Source organism: Poromitra crassiceps (assembly GCF_964638095.1).
Source record: "Poromitra crassiceps genome assembly, chromosome: 1".
In the NCBI taxonomy this organism is placed as follows: Eukaryota; Metazoa; Chordata; class Actinopteri; order Beryciformes; family Melamphaidae; genus Poromitra; species Poromitra crassiceps.
In genome coordinates this window covers 94,541,648-94,563,257 of record NC_139623.1, presented here as the reverse complement: position 1 = coordinate 94,563,257, position 21,610 = coordinate 94,541,648, and the positions used below count along the sequence as shown (strand labels likewise).

General features: G+C 46.1%; 1 protein-coding gene across 1 annotated transcript in view; it reads left to right on the top strand.

The window, feature by feature from the left end:
* vps13b (vacuolar protein sorting 13 homolog B) overlaps positions 1–21,610 on the top strand; it is a 661,063-nt gene that overhangs the window by 51,458 nt on the left and 587,995 nt on the right. Inside the window, exons 5-7 of the mRNA XM_083634457.1 lie at positions 4,534–4,701; positions 7,118–7,299; positions 10,271–10,445. Of these exons, the coding sequence (XP_083490583.1) occupies positions 4,534–4,701; positions 7,118–7,299; positions 10,271–10,445 (525 nt within the window). The remainder of the gene's footprint in view (positions 1–4,533; positions 4,702–7,117; positions 7,300–10,270; positions 10,446–21,610) is intronic.

Below are 21,610 nucleotides of genomic sequence, written 5' to 3'. Positions count from 1 at the left end.
ATCCGCAACGCAGCCGTAACGCATCTGGTGTACATTGACTGTTAGAGCAGTACTGAGGGTCAGCAGGTCTTCCCTCGTCCTTTCCCCCACCTACTGTAGGCAGGCTGGCCAGCAGTGTGGGCCACTCACTATGAGCATAGAGAGCCAAATTGGAACGTCAGTTTTGGTCCGAGTGAAATGTTCTATGGTCTCTCCCGATTATAGCGTTAGCTGAACCGTTTGGTTTGACGAAGTAAAACTCTTCTTATAAGCATTTTATGAAATGTCTATGCGAAAATAAATGGCGGATGAAAGTCTCTGGTACAGTGCTGCTGAAGCAGGAAGTGACGTTCCACTTTGGCTCTCTATAGAAGCAGAAAAGGAGTAAAGGAGCTATATCAACACTTCAGCTCTGGCCAGCCGTGTTTTAATTTGACCAATTGCTCATGTTTTGCAATCTGTAAAACCTGGACATTGTATCATTATGCTCCTAAGACAAACCTGGACATTGTATCATTATGCTCCTAAGACAAACCTGGACATTGTATCATTATGCTCCTAAGACAAACCTGGACATTGTATCATTATGCTCCTAAGACAAACCTGGACATTGTATCATTATGCTCCTAAGACAAACCTGGACATTGTATCATTATGCTCCTAAGACAAACCTGGACATTGTATCATTATGCTCCTAAGACAAACCTGGACATTGTATCATTATGCTCCTAAGACAAACCTGGACATTGTATCATTATGCTTGTAGAAAAGGGTCCATAATGGCCCACCGTCAGGCCTGTTCTTGGGACAGTCGATCCCCACGAGCCGGCGCGCCAACGACGTAATGATGATGACATCATCAATGATGACGTCAGAGTTCACCTGTGAGGTCATCGGCGACGTCAGGCGATCTAGGCTGACTGTGATGGCGGACGGGACTTTACGGGTCACCGATGATGTCATAGCATAGAGTTCACCTGTGAGGTCATCGCCGATGTCAGACATAACACCGATGATGTCATAGCTCCCTGGACGTTGTGACATCACAAAAGCGACATCTCGGTCCCCATCTCCATCTCTGTGATTCTGACCGATCACTGCACGTGAGCCCTCATCTACGATCCAGCACACTTCACGAGGCAAGCCCAAAAGCTTCGCCCCCAGCAAGCCCACAAGCTTCGCTACAATGCTCCTAAGACAAACCTGGACATTGTATCATTATGCTCCTAAGACAAACCTGGACATTGTATCATTATGCTCCTAAGACAAACCTGGACATTGTATCATTATGCTCCTAAGACAAACCTGGACATTGTATCATTATGCTCCTAAGACAAACCTGGACATTGTATCATTATGCTCCTAAGACAAACCTGGACATTGTATCATTATGCTCCTAAGACAAACCTGGACATTGTATCATTATGCTCCTAAGACAAACCTGGACATTGTATCATTATGCTCCTAAGACAAATCAAAGATCCTTAGGAGATGTAAATAGGGATTTATAGAATTCTTGGAATTAACGTGTACTCCACACTTGAAAGGCACTGTTGTCCTACAGTAGCCGTGCATTCCTTTTTTAACAAGGTCTAGGCTACATTGCTAACTGTAATAATGACATTTTAGAATAACACCGCAGGACCAACATACAGTATATTTATTGTCTGATGGACTTGTCAATCTTTTTTCTCTGTGGCTAATAACTGGCGCGGCTAATAGCTGCTAATACTTTCCATATACAGGAAAAAGGGTGAACATGGACAGTATAGTGTTTCTTTCCTGTATTGCACAGAAGAGAGTACTTGGCCTGTGCTGAGATCACATAAAGGAGTTGGTTTTTCCAGTCATTTTATGGTTGAACAGTTTTAAGTGGGCTCCTTCCCTGTGGGCCGCAGCACAGGTGCTGGCTGTGTCAATTGTTTACAGAAGTTCAGAGCGGCGCGATGGCTCGCGGAGAGACTGACGGGGGCCCTGGAGCGGGCGTGAGGCGAGGAGAGCTCCAGCTAAAGAGTTAGAGAGTGCTACAGAGAAAGAGAGAGGGCCTTGACACGGGTCAATTAGATCCAGAGAGGCGAATAGCAGGGGGTAAAGCCTTGCTTTTACTGCCCGGGCTGCAGGTGCGACAGGAGGAGCTTTCTGACTGACCCCGAGAACCACACATAGACACGCACACGCGCACACACACACACACACACACACAGACGCGCACGCACACACACACGCACGCACACGCACACACACACACACACACACACACACACACACACACACACATTCATGCACGCGAGCAAGCAACACAGGCACACACTCACGCTCAGGCACGCAACTGGCATGCATGCAAAACCACGCACGTATGTCACGAACACACATTGCGTTTATGAGTTTGAGTTGATATTATGTCATCCCCTCTTCCTGCCACTCTGTTTGGTCAGGCAGCAAAGCAAGGAGAATTTTTTCAATTGGATTATGCTAATGTGTAGTCAGGCCTGTGCACAAGTGGCAGAACAGCTAACCAATTCATATAAATATTTTCATCAACAGCACCATTTAGTTCTGCCTAATTATCGGTTCTGTTATGCCCCGGGCCAGACATGTAGATACAGGAAGACAAACATTTGGTTTGGAAAATAAGTAAAAAGCATTAAAAGGTTTATATGTTTTAACTCAGAGTGACTGTGTTTAACAGTACATGGGAGGAATGAATAATGCCATTGGTACTGTGGTTAGGAGGATTTATTGCTGTATATTTTCATATTTTATGGTCGAAACTCCCCTGTCTGTAATATTTTAAGTTCTTTCTTACTTTGTTGAGTAATGACCTTACCATGTATGTTTTTCCTGCGAAGCTTCTGTTTCTGGGCGTCACTGTGGCCATTAGGAGGTAGTGGTAACACTGCAGGATGGCTCCCTGAGCTCTGCTGAAACCCAATCATTCTCTCATCTCTCTCCCTCTCTCATCTCTCCCCCTCCTCTCTTTCCATCAACACAAAAACCCTCACCACCAAGTCTGACTCTCTCCATCATTATCTAGCCCTTGCTCTCAATCCCCACAAAATCTCAAAATCTTCTTTTCTCTTCTTTTCTCCTATTCTCTTCCCCCCAATATGTAAGAAAAACACAATGATAGACAATGGTAGTGTAAACTCGTCAAGTCATCACACTATTAAGTGAATGCATAGTGAACGTTTTTCAACACGAGTCTCCCATTTGTTTGTTTTTCCTTGTCATCAGCTCACCAGGATAGATCATTAATTTGGAATCCTGGCATTCCTAAGGCCAAAGTTTCATTGTGCTGCCCATAACTCTCTGTCCCATCCCGTGTAAATATCTGTGTGTGTGTGTGTGTGTGCGTGCGTGCGTGCGTGCGTGCGTGCGTGTGTGTGTGTGTCAGCCGGGGTGCACAGATCGATCGGCACGCAATCTGTATCGGCCGATTTTGACCTCAAATATGCGATCGGCTGATTGCAGATATTTCTATATATATATATATTTTATTATAATTTTTTTATAAAAAAAAAAACCTATCACTAATCAGGCTTTCCAACGATATAAAATACGATACCAATTGGTATTATTAAAGGGGAGAAATAATCGACCGAAATAAAGTTTCCAAACTTTTTTTGAGGAGTTTATATATCGGTGATCGTGTGTGTGTGTGTGTGTGTGTGTGTGTGTGTGTGTGCGTGCATGTGCGCGCGCGCGTGTGTGTCTGCGTGTGTGTGTGTGTGTGTGTGTGCGTGCGTGTGTGCGCATGCGTGTGTGCGCGCGCGTGTGTGTGTGCGCGTGCGTGCGTGCGCGTGCTTGCGTGTGTGTGTGTATCTGCGTGCGTGCGTGCGCGTGTGTGTCTGCGTGCGTGCGTGTGTGTGCGTGCGTGCGTGCGTGCGTGCGTGTGTGTGCGTGTGTGCGTGCGTGTGCGTGCGTGCGTGTGTGTGTGTGTCTGCGTGCGTGTGTGTGTGCGTGCGTGCGTGTGCGTGCGTGTGCGTGCGTGTGTGTGTCTGCGTGCGTGTGTGTGCGTGCGTGCGTGTGTGTGTGTGTGCGTGCGTGTGTGCTGCTGTTTTAAGAGAGCGTGTAGGCTCCTGAGTGGCTTTTGGGGGGGTTGGGAGGATATGTTTGTGGCAGCGTGTGCATGGTTTGGGGTTAAACAGGACTCCACATCTGAGAGGAGAGGGGAGCCCTTCAGAGATCCATAAATTCACCCAAGATTTGTAGTGCTGCTCAGGCAGGGTGAGGAGTACAAATGTTTTCTTACGGATATTTAGCTCTTTGCACTGCTCATGTCCACGGGACAGACCGTGGTGAAAAATAACATGTCAGGCCCTCCTCATATTTACGAGCCCACGAGGATGTCAGGGGTCAGCGGTACTGAGCCCAGGCTTTCAGGGAATGCAGCTCTGTCTGGACTTCACTCTTTTACTGTGTATCAACACAAAATTAACATGCAGCTAATATATGTCCTCTTCTCTCTGTGTGCATGTGCCTGTATCTCTGTTTGCTTGTGTGTGTGTGTGTGTGTGTGTGTGTGTGTGTGTGTGTGTGTGTGTGTGTTTGCAGGCTACGTGCAGAGTCTGATCAGGCGTGTGGTGAACAACGTGAACATCGTGGTGAACAACCTGATCCTGAAGTACGTGGAGGATGACATCGTGCTGTCGGTCAACATCACCTCTGCAGAGTGCTACACTGTGGATGATCTGTGGGAGAGGGCCTTCATGGACATCACTGGTGAGCAATGGCCACTTACTGTACATTCCCTGGTACTGGGCTTAACCGCACTGAGACAAGAACCTACAGTATATACAAGCTGTTTAATTATGTTAGTTCAAACCAGTGGGCAATTCACAGGGTTTTCCCACGAGGACCAGGAAGTAACCCTGAAAGCTGTAATTTCTCAAATGGCCACTTGAGGCAGGGCTCAGAAGTCCCATCGTTCCCGTTCACCCCCATGCTAAAATGCCCCATAACAGTGATTAAGCATCTTTACAGCCTGGGCCTTAACACGGTTTTGGTCTATATAGCTAATTTCCTAACAACTGTATCTGGGTCATTTTTTATATAACTCGCCCTTTTGGAGTAAAATAGACGAAAAGGGGGTGATTGACAGGTCGCCTGTCCAGTGATCGCACAGCTTGCCGATCACGGACCAATAGCAGGTGGAGCTGCAGCTCTGGGAAACCCCCATCTCACATGAGTTGCGTAAGGACTCAACCCATTCCCTCCCACTCTGCTGATGATAAAATCAAGATGGCGACGGCCACCACTTCAACTCCAAACTGGAGCCCAAAATCAATGGGATAGCTCTGTCCATATCCTTTAGGTCAGTGGTTCAAACTAGGGTCAAACAGACCTACTGGAGCAGTTTAAATGTGTCTGTTTCTTAAAGGAAGGCTTTGGTGATTTTCAACACGCTTTGTATCATTACAATGTGGGTCATATCTGCACATGGGCAGCCTTCACCTTCTCTTCATGTGTTCCTGAGCCCAGAGCTCTTTCCATTCACACGGAAGTGAACATATACATGAAGCACTGGAAGCACTGGAAGCACTGTCCATCTGCTTATATTACCAAGATTACAATGATACAATCACCAAAGCCTTCCTTTAAAATCCACAAAATTCAACTTCAACTGCAATCATAACTTTGAGGAAAGAATTGCTTTGTCATGCCATCACAATCAATTCCTATATAAAATAAATAAATACAACAAAAGTCATCGACCATTGTTATCGGTAGAGAAATCCTAAGAAGTGAAGTGGGCCCTGTTCCAAACCAGTGAACACAGTTACAACAATAGGTACTGTCCTGTTTGGAGAAGGAAACTATTCAGAGAATGGCAAGTGCTGTTAACTTATCAGTGAGTGAAGGATGAGCGAATCGGTGACAATTGAGAAACATAATTGTTGTAACTGGTTACACCTGATAACTCCCACATAACACACACTCTCACACACACACACACTCTCACACAGACACAGACACACACACACACACACACACACACAGACACACACACACACACACACCACTTAGTTGGGCCTCTTACAAATGGCACACTGCATAAGAGCCCTGTGGTGTCTGCAGAGTGTCATCTCCCCATTTCCTACGTTTGAAGGAGACTCAGAGATAATGGAGATTTACTGCCAGGGCCTGCTCCTGTCTCCAACTCTGTGTGTGTGTGTGTGTGTGTGTGTGTGTGTGTGTGTGTGTGTGTGTGTGTGTGTGTGTGTGTGTGTGTGTGTGTGTGTGTGTGTGTGTGTGTGTGTGTGTGTGTGTGTGTGTGTGTGTGTGTGTGTGTGTGTGTGTGTGTGTGTGAGAGAGAGAGAGAGAGAGTGAGTGTGGGTGGGGGTGTGCGGGCGTGTGTATGTGTGCTTGTGTGTGCTTGTGTGTGTGTGTGTGTGTGTATGCGTGTATGGACCCTGACTGAAGACAGACAAACGTTTGCTTATTCATGTAATAAAAACATGTTCATTAATAGCCTGAGACTCCTCAGGCTATTATTGAACATGTAATAAGCGGTATACTTATTCCTTTTCTGCCTCGCGCTCCTGCATCTCCGCAGCGGGGCTGCTGCGTGCGTAATTACGCAGCGTACTGAGAGCCGCGCTGAGTGATGCCGCTCTGTTTGAAGTTGAATTTCGTTGCACAAGCACACATTTTATTTATCAGCTTTTTTGCATTCGTTTCTATTAATCTATACACATCGAATCCGACCAATTTAGTCTGATAATTAATTATTAATTCTGCCAGCATTCGTCATTCACAAAACACACATACGCTATTAGGCTATTGCTTTAAGGGCTGCGGCCGGGTGTCCTGCGCTGGTGGAGGAGCGGAGGGAACGGTGAGAGATTGTAAGTACAGAGGGGCTGTCTGGTGTACTGCCCTATAGGCCACCGCTCCACTCTGCTCACATGCTCTGGTGTGTGTGTGTGTGTGTGTGTGTGTGTGTGTGCGTGCGTGCGTGCACACACTCATGCGTGTGTGTGTGTGTATGTACTTATGCTTACATTAAATATGCTTGCATTTGTACATGCTTTCATGAATGTGTGTGGGCAAGTGGATTAGTGCCTAGCACATGTATATGTGCGCCAACCTGGATTGTATGAGTTAAACTATTTTGACTTCTCCTCTCCCTCCCCAGCTCCAGAGCTGGTCCTGAGGAAAGTGATCAACTTCGCCGACTGCACAGTGTGCCTGGACAAGCGCAATGGCAGCGGCAAGATCGAGTTTTACCAGGACCCACTGCTGTACAAATGCTCCTTCAGAACGCGTCTTCACTTCACCTACGACAACATGAACTCCAAGATCCCGTCTGTCATCAAAGTGAGCAGCTGTAACATGTAGCGATAACTCGAGTGCCTTCCTCCAGTAGCTTCCCAAAGCTGGAGATACCTTTTACACACTTTGGGCCCTATCTTCCCAAAAGCAGTAATTTAGCGTTTGCGCTCGTTTAACGCCGTGCGCAATGCAAATTGGGGGCGGGCACAAGCGCATGCCTGTTATAATTGTACTGGGCATAGGCGTGCCACATGCCAAAGCAGGTGTTTCAGCGCTAAAGTGTGGGGATAGATGGCATTATCCTATCGTCAGCAGCGTGCAATTACTTTGCGCTAAGAGCTTTGAAAAGCACCTCTTAGCTGTGCTCCAGGCGCTAAAACACTCGCTGCGCCTGATCGCACCATAATCTCCGCGCTGTGCAGCGCAGAAACGTCATTATGCACGGACGTGCCACTCCAGGACATCAAATTCTGCTGCTAAAATTGGGTAACCAGCAGATTATTCGGTGAGGCAATCAACTATAATTCACTGAGAAACTTTTATCACATCGCAAGGAGGGGTTATGGTAAATGAATTGAGAAAACTTGTACATTGTAGCCTACTTGCAATAGGCTATTCACCTACGGCTATCCCATAACCCAGAGGGTCGTTGGCACCACAGCCGATCTGTCAATAAGCTCTCTCCATCTCTCTCTGTCCTCGGCACGAGTGAGTCCACTCTATTACGCATGGAGAGAATTACAGCACATGCCTCGCGTAAACAGCGATCGCGAGACGGGCATCCCCAACATATTTCGGGGCTGTTTTAACTTAGAAATCATGGAGGTCACGTCTCCCCAGAGAATTATATCACTTTTAAACAGTTACATTTCTGTATAAATCATTACAATATGCTCCCGTGAGGTGGGGATGCTGCCTGGCGCGGGTGCAAAACTCGGCATAACACCTGGACAAATGTGCAAGGCAGACCGGTATCTTCCCTGCCTTAAGGCACGCGCAAACAGGTGCGCAAGCGTAAATAGGGGATATCGCCTGTACGAAGACGGCCCCATATGTGGTATCAATATTGCAAGGATGTGGCATAAACAGAGGCAGTGTTAATAATCTGATTCATTTCCCTATCATCCTAATGTCTCACACATTTTTTGGGGGAAAGGCTCAAGCTGTCATAGCTGCAAGATCTGACCTCGTACAGTAGTGATAGGTTAGCTGCTGTCAAATCAATGGCAGGATAATGACTAAGTTAACTCCATTGTTCCAAACATGTCTCATTTTTAGACGTGGAAGAGGGCAGTGGGAGGAAGTGGTTTGCTCTGGGAAAATCGTACCTCCTGGGCTGAAATGGAAGTTAATGCTTCAGATAATGTTACGTGTCACTGCAATAACCATCAGGATTTGGTTTTGACTCAGTGTTCCCTAAAGATATTTTACTGGATGTTTATCGTTATCTCAACTATTCAGGTCTGCAGTTTTGCAATATGGTACCATTCTTTAATGTGGTAAGTTTGAAAAAGGCATCCCTAGAGCCAAACGTACCATTTATATAATCTTGAACAGTTTATCACTGTTTGTGATAAGAACAAGTCTACCATGTAATTGAGAGAACTGAGTCTTGAGAACCAAATCTGTATTGTCATGAAGCAACTCTTTCTGGATTACTCCATGAACTGTGTGTGAGGTGTTTGTGAGGAGTTTGTGAACTCACTAAATGTTTGTTTGAGCATCAATCTAAAATGAGTTTTATTTCAAAACAATGTTAACAGTTCTAATTCCCAGAGAATCATCATAGGTAATGTTAGTGTCCAGAGTGATTTTTCTACTTATTGTCATTGGAGAAGCTCCAGAAGGTGTTTGTTGAGCATCACAGATTAGAGTCTTGGCTCTCTTGTTCCTCAATTTGTTAGAGAGTTGTTCATGTACCCAAATGTAAACTATCCCAGATGATAAGAATAACATGTTCATTCTTTTATTGATGACTTTTTCATCCCTTTTTGTGAGCTTTTTTAAAGGTATCCTTGCCAGGAAGTGGATTATTTCCTTCTTTTTACCCACAGTACTATTTAGTGCAGTAAGGAGACATGTCTGTGACTTGTTTAGGTTTGATGCTCTGTGGTTTGTCTATTATGTACTGCATTTGTGTACAGTCATTTGAGAATCAATTGTTTACAGTGCCACCTGCTTGCTGGGTGTAGTTCAGTCCCTCTAACTGCTTTTCACAATGTGTGGAATTAAAACCAAAGTGACCCATTCCCATCTACAGTATATACAGCCAGTCAAAAATTGTGTGGGTCAGTGTGCTAAACTAAGCATCTTGTTTTCCTAGTGACCCAGCAACAGAACAATATGACATTTATATGATCACATACTGTATATCACATTTAGCCGTACCGTACTTTTGTTACAGAAATTATAACAGCAAACAAAAACAAATCTAGATTGCAGACCAAATACTTAGGCTTTGGACTGTGATTTGGTGCTTATGCTGCTAGATTGAAAAGAAAATGATGTAACATAATGCAAAACCCTGTGCTTAAGTGAAGTGTTGTTTAGCTGTTGTGCAGCATGTTACTGTATATTGTTCAGCTACCCTTTTTCTGGGGGTGGCGGGGAAGGGGGGGGGGGGTGACTTCTTTTCATCCTGAGATTGTATTTTTGTCTGTATATTATGGGATGTTCATACTCCTCTCTTGTCACTCTTGCTGTACGTCTATTTAGATTCAACCCATGGTTTGTGGCTTGTAGCTGCACATCACCATATATGTTGTTTAACAGGAGTTGAAATTGCATCTCCCACATGGAACACCAAACATTCAGCAGTTAGCCAAAGGGGAATCCCTACCACTTCTTATAGCGCAGCCCTATGCCTTTCCATTCAATATTCTTATTCTTGCTGTGTGGGGGCCCACCAGAAGTGGTTGGGCCTGCAGCCCATTTTATGTCCCAACCTATAGTTTAACAAATCAAATTTCAAATGTTAAACCACTTCTCATAGTGTTTCTCTTCTGTTTTTCCTCAGATCCAGACCATGGTGGAGAGCCTGAAGTTGTCCATCACTGACCAGCAGCTGCCTATGTTCATCCGCATCTTAGAGCTGGTGATTGCCCTGTACTATGGAGAGATTGGAGGCCACAAAGAGGGCGAGGGAGAGGAGAGCAGTGGGCACATCCGGGAGGCTGTTGCCAGTTTACCTGGTGAGTGGGTCTGCTGGGGAGGGCACTGACAATTAGGTCTCATTCGGCCCGCGAGCTCCCTCCTGTGTGTCCCACGCTGGAATTGCAAATGGCCAATGTCATTGTCGTGTCATTCTGGCCAATACTCCAACTCCACTTCTGTTATAACATTTCAGTCTGGAATATGGAATATTTTTCAATAATCTTGATGACTCAAAGGCTAAAAGTAATCATGTGTAAGAAATGACTGAGGAAGTTTGAAGTACACATTTAAATAATTACAGAATTATGAAAAAACACCCCTAGAGTCTGCGAGAGCGGGGGCGGAAGATGACTCACCTATGGTTGACACGGTTATTGACTCTGGAACGGACTTGACTATGAGTAGGGAAAACATGTCAGTGGAAGCCACTAGTTCAGATGTAGATGGAAAGAAGCGTCAGGTTTGCTTGTGTGGCTGGCAGAAGGTAACAACTTTGAGGGGCCTTAGAATCCATCAAGGCAGGAAGAGGTGCTTGGTAGAGGGAACACAGGGACCCCGCATTGATAATTATTTCTTAAGAAGTTTATCAAGTCAGTCGGGTGAAGTCCAGCGACAGGAAGTAACCCACAGCTCGCAGGACATCAGCACCCCTGATGTTGAGGCAGGTCCTAGCACCGAGGAAAGCAGAGAGGCCAGCCAGCCAAAAAGGGAGAAGATTAGCGGTCAGAAGCCTAGAGTTAAGTGGCCAGGTGCAGCGGAAAGTAGGAAGTGGGAAGATATCAATAGTGATTTGGTTAGGATGTTAGAGAAGCTTAAAGGAACTGCTGAGAGTAAGTTGGAGAAAATGGGAGATTGTATTTATGATTATGGTAAGGAAAGGTTTGGCGTCTTTGAGAAAAGGAAGAAACTAGAGGGTGAGGTAGTTAAATCTAGGCGCCAACAAGAGATAGATAGACTTATCCAGGAGAGAAGACAGCTTAAGAGGCAGTGGAGGAAAGCTACAGAGGTTGAGAAGGAAGGCATTGATTGCTTGCAGTCAGATGTGAGGGATCGGTTGGCAGTTTTAAGAAGAGCAGAGAGCATTAGGAAAAATAGGAAAAAGAAAGAGCGAGCTAGAATAGCATTCTATAAGGATCCATTTAGATTTGTGAAGTCATTGTTTAGTAAGGAAAAGAATGGTAGCCTTATGGTACCTAAGCAGAAGCTTGAGGAATATTTGGAGGAGGTTCACAAAGATAGGGAAAGGTTTAGAGAGATGACAGTCCCAGCTGATATTCCACCTATTGGTGAAATAGAGAGCCAGTGTGATGATAGCCCACCAAGGTGGAAAGAAGTTCAAGAAGTAGTGAGACGTGCAAGGGCCTCTTCAGCCCCGGGTCCTAATGGAGTCCCCTACCGGCTGTATAAGAGTGCTCCAGATGTGTTGCAGTTTCTATGGAAGCTGATGAAGGTAGTCTGGAAGAAGCAGGTTATTCCTAAGGCATGGCGTAGAGCAGGGGGAATCTTCATTCCTAAAGAAAGGGACTCGTTAGAGATAAGTCAGTTTAGACCTATCAGTCTACTTAATGTTGAAGGGAAGGTTTTCTTTAGTGTTGTGGCACAGAGGCTGTCTAGTTATCTAGAAAAGAATAGGCTAATAGATACTTCGGTGCAAAAGGCTGGAATTCCCGGCTTCTCCGGGTGCTTAGAGCACACCAGCATGATCTGGCACCAAATCCAGTCAGCTAGGCGTGAGAAGAGAGACCTGCATGTAGTATTCTTGGACCTGGCTAATGCTTTCGGGTCAGTGCCGCATAGTCTGTTATGGGAGGCCTTTGATTTCTTTAGAGTGCCAGGTAGTATAAAGAGCTTAGTTAAAGCCTACTTCTTAGATATTCAACTCTGCTTTACCACAGCAGAGTACACTACAGCTTGGCAGCAGCTGGAGATAGGCATTATGGCAGGGTGTACAATTTCCCCATTAGCTTTTACCATGGCAATGGAGATCATTATTAGGGCTTCAAAATGGGTAGTGGGTGGAGAAAGGCTGCAGGGAGGGCTGCGGCTCCCTCCAATTAGGGCATACATGGATGACATGACGACTATGACGTCAACCGCTCCATGTACTAGCAGATTGTTGGATAAGTTAAATAGTAATCTGCAGTGGGCTAGAATGAAAGTGAAGCCAAGTAAGTCCAGGAGTATTTCAATCATTAAAGGAAGGGTAGTAGGTAAGAAGTTTGTTATAAATGATGAGGTGGTGCCTACAGTGTTAGAGAAACCAGTCAAGAGTTTGGGAAGATGGTATGATGCAAGTCTCAGTGATAAGGGACAGTTTGAGGAGGTGAGGCAGGAAATGATTCAAGGTATTTCAAGTATAGACAAGTCAGGGCTCCCAGGAAAGTTAAAGTTGTGGTGTTTGCAGTTTGGATTGTTGCCTCGGTTGATGTGGCCACTGACAGTGTATGAGGTTCCCCTTTCAAAGGTAGAAAAGCTAGAAAGGATGATTAACTCATTCATTAGAAAATGGCTCGGAGTCCCACGCTGCCTAAGCAGTGTAGCCTTATATGGGAAAGGCATATTGGAATTGCCATTATCTAGCCTGACAGAGGAGTTCAAGTGTGCTAAGGTTAGACTGGAAATGACTCTGACTCAGTCAAAGGATCCAGTGGTTAGGAGTGTAGCGCCCACAGTTAAAACAGGGAGGAAGTGGAACCCAAAGGAGGCAGTACAGCAAGCACAGTCAGCTCTTAGACACAGGGATATCATAGGTCAGGTGCAGCATGGGCGTGGAGGCTTAGGGTTGTGCATAGGGAAACCTGTGTGGAACAAGGCATCAGTAATAGAAAAGAGGAAGATGGTAGTTGAAGAAGTACATAGGCAAGAGGAGGCAGTAAGATGTACTAAGGCAGTGTCGCAGGCAAAGCAAGGACAGTGGGTGAACTGGGAGAATGTAGAGAAGAGAAAGTTGAAGTGGAGAGAGTTGTGGAGCATGGAGGCCAGCAGAATTAGATTTATTCTAGGGGCTACTTATGATGTGCTGCCATCTCCCCAGAACTTAAATCAGTGGTTGGGCGAGGATGGTGCCTGCCCGTTGTGTTCTAGTGTATGTACATTGAGGCATATACTGTCAGGGTGTAAGGTCAGTCTCTCCCAGGGGCGATACACCTGGCGTCACAACCAGGTGTTGAAATGTTTGGCAGCTGCAGTTGAGGAAAAGCGGCTAGAAGTAAATTCTCTAGTTGCTAGCAAAGAGAATAGACAGATCAAATTTGTAGGTGAGGGAGAAAAGTTTAGACCAATTAAGGTCAGGCACAAGTTAGGGCAGCTAAGTGTAGGTGGAGCCTGGGAAATGAGGGTTGACTTGAATGAACAGCTAGTCATCCCAGCATATATAGTTAGCACCCGGCTACGTCCGGACTTGTTACTGTGGTCTGAGGTAGAGAAGAGAGTTTATTTTATCGAACTCACAGTCCCGTGGGAAGATCGAGTTGAGGAGGCTTATGAGCGCAAGAAAGCTAGGTATGCTGAAATGGCAGCAGAGGCAGAGCAGCGAGGTTGGAGGGCTCGAGTGCGGCCTGTAGAGGTGGGCTGCCGTGGTTTTGTGGCAAAGTCCGTTATTGCCTTACTAACTGAGTTGGGCATTCGGGGACGGAGCCTGAAACTTGCGGTTAGCAACATGTCTCAGGCAGCAGAACGAGCAAGTGAATGGCTGTGGATAAGGAGGAAACATGCTAGCTGGGGAGCTCGCTAAGGTCAGATTGATTGTTTGTTGTTGGTCATGATTAACGGTCCGCATCAACAGGGCTGAATCATTGACAGTGGTGGTGTAGTTAGGGATTGTTTGTTGTTGGTCATGATTAACGGTCCGCATCAACAGGGCTGAATCATTGACGTGGTGGTGTAGTTAGGGATTGTTTGTTGGTCATGATTAACGGTCCGCATCAACAGGGCTGAATCATTGACAGTGGTGGTGTAGTTAGGGATTGTTTGTTGGTGGTCATGATTAACGGTCCGCATCAACAGGGCTGAATCATTGACAGTGGTGGTGTAGTCAGGAATGTCATACCGAATCGACCTGGATAGCTAGGCTTAGATAGTGAGGTAATATGCAGTTGTGCGGTGGTAGCATGGAGGGGGGTGTTTCCAGGACGCTGGATTACACCGTTAAGCCTTCTTGAGGTGTCGTGGGCCTAACTTAACGAAACGTCGGTGAAGGAAGGTGCCCACTTGAAAACCCCAATGACATGCTTCATACTGCTGTTGGCTAGGGTAGGTAACTGGTGATTTGTGTCTTGTTTATTAGTTTGTTAGCCTGTTAGCTTGTTTTATTCTGGATTGGGCTTCTAAATGTGTTTTTCCTCGGATTTTGGCACAAGGGATAGTAACATCTTGTCCTGTGTATTAATTAATACTAAAGCTAGCTTAGGCTAGTGACTGTTGTGAATAGTGCAGCTGACAACTAGGGAAAGACCTAGTGACAGCATGGAAAGACAGCTGACAGGAGGGATTAGACCCCACCGGGGCTGCAATGGGTTAGCTGCTCATTGTGGCAGTAGCCAAGGCCAATAGGCCATTGGTTACACCCAAACTTGCTACGAAACAGAATTATGAAAAAACACCCCTAGAGTCTGCGAGAGCGGGGGCGGAAGATGACTCACCTATGGTTGACACGGTTATTGACTCTGGAACGGACTTGACTATGAGTAGGGAAAACATGTCAGTGGAAGCCACTAGTTCAGATGTAGATGGAAAGAAGCGTCAGGTTTGCTTGTGTGGCTGGCAGAAGGTAACAACTTTGAGGGGCCTTAGAATCCATCAAGGCAGGAAGAGGTGCTTGGTAGAGGGAACACAGGGACCCCGCATTGATAATTATTTCTTAAGAAGTTTATCAAGTCAGTCGGGTGAAGTCCAGCGACAGGAAGTAACCCACAGCTCGCAGGACATCAGCACCCCTGATGTTGAGGCAGGTCCTAGCACCGAGGAAAGCAGAGAGGCCAGCCAGCCAAAAAGGGAGAAGATTAGCGGTCAGAAGCCTAGAGTTAAGTGGCCAGGTGCAGCGGAAAGTAGGAAGTGGGAAGATATCAATAGTGATTTGGTTAGGATGTTAGAGAAGCTTAAAGGAACTGCTGAGAGTAAGTTGGAGAAAATGGGAGATTGTATTTATGATTATGGTAAGGAAAGGTTTGGCGTCTTTGAGAAAAGGAAGAAACTAGAGGGTGAGGTAGTTAAATCTAGGCGCCAACAAGAGATAGATAGACTTATCCAGGAGAGAAGACAGCTTAAGAGGCAGTGGAGGAAAGCTACAGAGGTTGAGAAGGAAGGCATTGATTGCTTGCAGTCAGATGTGAGGGATCGGTTGGCAGTTTTAAGAAGAGCAGAGAGCATTAGGAAAAATAGGAAAAAGAAAGAGCGAGCTAGAATAGCATTCTATAAGGATCCATTTAGATTTGTGAAGTCATTGTTTAGTAAGGAAAAGAATGGTAGCCTTATGGTACCTAAGCAGAAGCTTGAGGAATATTTGGAGGAGGTTCACAAAGATAGGGAAAGGTTTAGAGAGATGACAGTCCCAGCTGATATTCCACCTATTGGTGAAATAGAGAGCCAGTGTGATGATAGCCCACCAAGGTGGAAAGAAGTTCAAGAAGTAGTGAGACGTGCAAGGGCCTCTTCAGCCCCGGGTCCTAATGGAGTCCCCTACCGGCTGTATAAGAGTGCTCCAGATGTGTTGCAGTTTCTATGGAAGCTGATGAAGGTAGTCTGGAAGAAGCAGGTTATTCCTAAGGCATGGCGTAGAGCAGGGGGAATCTTCATTCCTAAAGAAAGGGACTCGTTAGAGATAAGTCAGTTTAGACCTATCAGTCTACTTAATGTTGAAGGGAAGGTTTTCTTTAGTGTTGTGGCACAGAGGCTGTCTAGTTATCTAGAAAAGAATAGGCTAATAGATACTTCGGTGCAAAAGGCTGGAATTCCCGGCTTCTCCGGGTGCTTAGAGCACACCAGCATGATCTGGCACCAAATCCAGTCAGCTAGGCGTGAGAAGAGAGACCTGCATGTAGTATTCTTGGACCTGGCTAATGCTTTCGGGTCAGTGCCGCATAGTCTGTTATGGGAGGCCTTTGATTTCTTTAGAGTGCCAGGTAGTATAAAGAGCTTAGTTAAAGCCTACTTCTTAGATATTCAACTCTGCTTTACCACAGCAGAGTACACTACAGCTTGGCAGCAGCTGGAGATAGGCATTATGGCAGGGTGTACAATTTCCCCATTAGCTTTTACCATGGCAATGGAGATCATTATTAGGGCTTCAAAATGGGTAGTGGGTGGAGAAAGGCTGCAGGGAGGGCTGCGGCTCCCTCCAATTAGGGCATACATGGATGACATGACGACTATGACGTCAACCGCTCCATGTACTAGCAGATTGTTGGATAAGTTAAATAGTAATCTGCAGTGGGCTAGAATGAAAGTGAAGCCAAGTAAGTCCAGGAGTATTTCAATCATTAAAGGAAGGGTAGTAGGTAAGAAGTTTGTTATAAATGATGAGGTGGTGCCTACAGTGTTAGAGAAACCAGTCAAGAGTTTGGGAAGATGGTATGATGCAAGTCTCAGTGATAAGGGACAGTTTGAGGAGGTGAGGCAGGAAATGATTCAAGGTATTTCAAGTATAGACAAGTCAGGGCTCCCAGGAAAGTTAAAGTTGTGGTGTTTGCAGTTTGGATTGTTGCCTCGGTTGATGTGGCCACTGACAGTGTATGAGGTTCCCCTTTCAAAGGTAGAAAAGCTAGAAAGGATGATTAACTCATTCATTAGAAAATGGCTCGGAGTCCCACGCTGCCTAAGCAGTGTAGCCTTATATGGGAAAGGCATATTGGAATTGCCATTATCTAGCCTGACAGAGGAGTTCAAGTGTGCTAAGGTTAGACTGGAAATGACTCTGACTCAGTCAAAGGATCCAGTGGTTAGGAGTGTAGCGCCCACAGTTAAAACAGGGAGGAAGTGGAACCCAAAGGAGGCAGTACAGCAAGCACAGTCAGCTCTTAGACACAGGGATATCATAGGTCAGGTGCAGCATGGGCGTGGAGGCTTAGGGTTGTGCATAGGGAAACCTGTGTGGAACAAGGCATCAGTAATAGAAAAGAGGAAGATGGTAGTTGAAGAAGTACATAGGCAAGAGGAGGCAGTAAGATGTACTAAGGCAGTGTCGCAGGCAAAGCAAGGACAGTGGGTGAACTGGGAGAATGTAGAGAAGAGAAAGTTGAAGTGGAGAGAGTTGTGGAGCATGGAGGCCAGCAGAATTAGATTTATTCTAGGGGCTACTTATGATGTGCTGCCATCTCCCCAGAACTTAAATCAGTGGTTGGGCGAGGATGGTGCCTGCCCGTTGTGTTCTAGTGTATGTACATTGAGGCATATACTGTCAGGGTGTAAGGTCAGTCTCTCCCAGGGGCGATACACCTGGCGTCACAACCAGGTGTTGAAATGTTTGGCAGCTGCAGTTGAGGAAAAGCGGCTAGAAGTAAATTCTCTAGTTGCTAGCAAAGAGAATAGACAGATCAAATTTGTAGGTGAGGGAGAAAAGTTTAGACCAATTAAGGTCAGGCACAAGTTAGGGCAGCTAAGTGTAGGTGGAGCCTGGGAAATGAGGGTTGACTTGAATGAACAGCTAGTCATCCCAGCATATATAGTTAGCACCCGGCTACGTCCGGACTTGTTACTGTGGTCTGAGGTAGAGAAGAGAGTTTATTTTATCGAACTCACAGTCCCGTGGGAAGATCGAGTTGAGGAGGCTTATGAGCGCAAGAAAGCTAGGTATGCTGAAATGGCAGCAGAGGCAGAGCAGCGAGGTTGGAGGGCTCGAGTGCGGCCTGTAGAGGTGGGCTGCCGTGGTTTTGTGGCAAAGTCCGTTATTGCCTTACTAACTGAGTTGGGCATTCGGGGACGGAGCCTGAAACTTGCGGTTAGCAACATGTCTCAGGCAGCAGAACGAGCAAGTGAATGGCTGTGGATAAGGAGGAAACATGCTAGCTGGGGAGCTCGCTAAGGTCAGATTGATTGTTTGTTGTTGGTCATGATTAACGGTCCGCATCAACAGGGCTGAATCATTGACAGTGGTGGTGTAGTTAGGGATTGTTTGTTGTTGGTCATGATTAACGGTCCGCATCAACAGGGCTGAATCATTGACGTGGTGGTGTAGTTAGGGATTGTTTGTTGGTCATGATTAACGGTCCGCATCAACAGGGCTGAATCATTGACAGTGGTGGTGTAGTTAGGGATTGTTTGTTGGTGGTCATGATTAACGGTCCGCATCAACAGGGCTGAATCATTGACAGTGGTGGTGTAGTCAGGAATGTCATACCGAATCGACCTGGATAGCTAGGCTTAGATAGTGAGGTAATATGCAGTTGTGCGGTGGTAGCATGGAGGGGGGTGTTTCCAGGACGCTGGATTACACCGTTAAGCCTTCTTGAGGTGTCGTGGGCCTAACTTAACGAAACGTCGGTGAAGGAAGGTGCCCACTTGAAAACCCCAATGACATGCTTCATACTGCTGTTGGCTAGGGTAGGTAACTGGTGATTTGTGTCTTGTTTATTAGTTTGTTAGCCTGTTAGCTTGTTTTATTCTGGATTGGGCTTCTAAATGTGTTTTTCCTCGGATTTTGGCACAAGGGATAGTAACATCTTGTCCTGTGTATTAATTAATAATTAACTCGTTGGTTTTGGATTTATTTAGCTTCAAGAGTGCATTTTTGTTCTTGTGTGACCCTCAACCGGCACTCAACACAGGCTTTGAGAATCCTGGGCCACTTACTGATACAATACTTATGCTTAAAGTAACCCACTCATATTCTGCTTTATTTCAAGAAAAACTACTGGAAATTCTAATTGGCTGGTAACTTTAAAATCTAGCAGCCATATTGACAGGTGGTCAAAAAAGTTAATTTCAAGCCCTGCAGGGAGAGCAAGTGATAGGAGTGAGTGAGAAAACGATCAAATATTGGTGGTTAAGACTGGGTGCCGTTCGGCCCCCGGCCCTCAGCAAAATGTGGCCGTTGGTGAAAAGTAATTGGGGACTCCTGACATAGGACATGTAACTGGTTTGTAGTAATTGGGGACTCCTGACATAGGACATGTAACTGCTTCGTAGTAATTGGGGACTCCTGACATAGGACATGTAACTGGTTCATAGTAATTGAACCAAAAGATGTGACATTTCGAGCAAAGCTCTTCATCAGACATTGCTCGAAACGTCACATTTTTTTGGGTGTTTAAATAAAAAACACTAAAACTAGGAGCCCTTGCAGTGTGCAAGCTTTTTATTCATTTTTTACTTGTTGTTCACCTTTGAGCTCGGCACCTGCCCAACCTGGTTTTTGGATGTGCGTGTATTCTCTCTGGGACTCCTGACATAGGACATGTAACTGCTTCGTAGTAATTGGGGACTCCTGACATAGGACATGTAACTGCTTCGTTAAATTCGCATTCCAGGAATATTGTAGCGTGGCTAGTCGACGCTCCAAGCCGGCAGGCAGCACTCTTGCCTCGGCATGTCCGCAACGGTCCACACAGAAGCAGCCAGGTGCCTGGTTCTCCCAGAACCCACTCGCGTAGCGCCAGAACAGGCTCGATTTGGGGGCGGAACACGCCAGGATTGCCCAACGCCAACTCCAGTGCCCAGAACTGTCAAATTAAATCATCGACACCCTATGGCCCGCCTCTCACCCCTCTTTTATCTCAGGCAATATCTGTTCATGTGGTCTTTAATTTACTTGATGATTGATATTCATCGGCCATTCATTGCTTGATAGAAAAACAACATTTCTACGCGTAATCCATTGTTGTCTAAAGGAGGTTTGCCATACGGACTAGTGGGTAGTTTTATTTCAAACAGTGTTTGTCAGAAGATTTGAACAATGCGCTCAGATTTGGTAAGTTAGCATTTTGTCCCAGAGTGATTGCAGCATTAGTGTGTCAGTATGGTTACACCCGCAGTCATATTTCTCAGACACAATTTACAAACATGGTGGAAAGCTCTTAAGTGGTTAATGAGCCACTGGAACATGCTGAAAGCTTTGACTTGGTTCTCATCTTCTTGCACTCTGCATGCTGCCTGTGCTGTGTGCGGCGGCTCGGCTCTGTCTGTCCATATGCTGTTGTTGTTCCTAAACGGGACATTGAACATCACTTTGACCATGGTGTGCGCTCCTCCTGCTTTTTCCACAAACAAAAGCCGGAGCGTGTAACTCGACACAGACTGTTGTCGTCAGGCCTGATCCCCTCCATCTGGCCGCTGCACAGAGGAGGATGAAGAGGGGAAACAAAGAGCCGTCACATGAATCAAACACAGCCTTTTGATTGGAACCCCATAGGAAATCACAGCCCCCCGCCCACCCCCCACCTCCAGAAGACAAGCAAACACAGGCAGCTTCTCACACAGGCTACATCGCACACAGTTGCACACAGGCAAGCGTACAGGTATGTAGTCCTACCTGCAGCATAGACACCCTGAAACCAGGACGTAAAGGTATGCACACACATAGTTTAATAGCTGTCTTAATAGCTGTCGTATTAAAGCCCCATCCTGTCCACCCCCCCCCCCCCCCCCCCCCCTCCTCCAAATCCAGAAACTCTTTCCCTCTGCACCCATCTCACCACTCCCCAACCACTCATCTTCATCCCAGCCAAACAGAATAGGATTAAGGCCCTGGTCCCGCCGGGCTAAATGAGCCTCTGTAGCACCAGGAGCACATTATGGAGGAGGGGAAGTGGTGGGCAGAGCAGAGGGGAAGCAGGCAGCCCATTGGCTCACTCTCTCTAACTCACTCCCTGCCTGTTGGCCTGGAACTTTTACTGCAAGTTGGCACAGCTTCCAGTTCTGTGTCCAATGCCAGATGTAAGAGTCGCTGTCATGCTACTGCTATGCAGAGCCTCTGAGAATGAATTAGTATCCCATCACAAAAATATACAAGAGGGGACCGGCTCTTGGAACCTGAGCGCCCCCAGATCTTGTTATGCTGGAAGTAATCGACGGAGCGAAGGAACAGAAGGGGGGGGGGGGGGGGGGGGGGTAGGGTGCGTGTGTGGTGGTAGAGGGGGGGGGGGGGGGGGGGGGTTCTCTGGCTTGTTCTTAACACATGGTTTTCAATGTATTTATTTCAGATTTAAGGAATAAAGCTGAATTCTTTTGGTACAAGTAGCAGAATTATAGCTTTTATGATTTATGTTAAGTA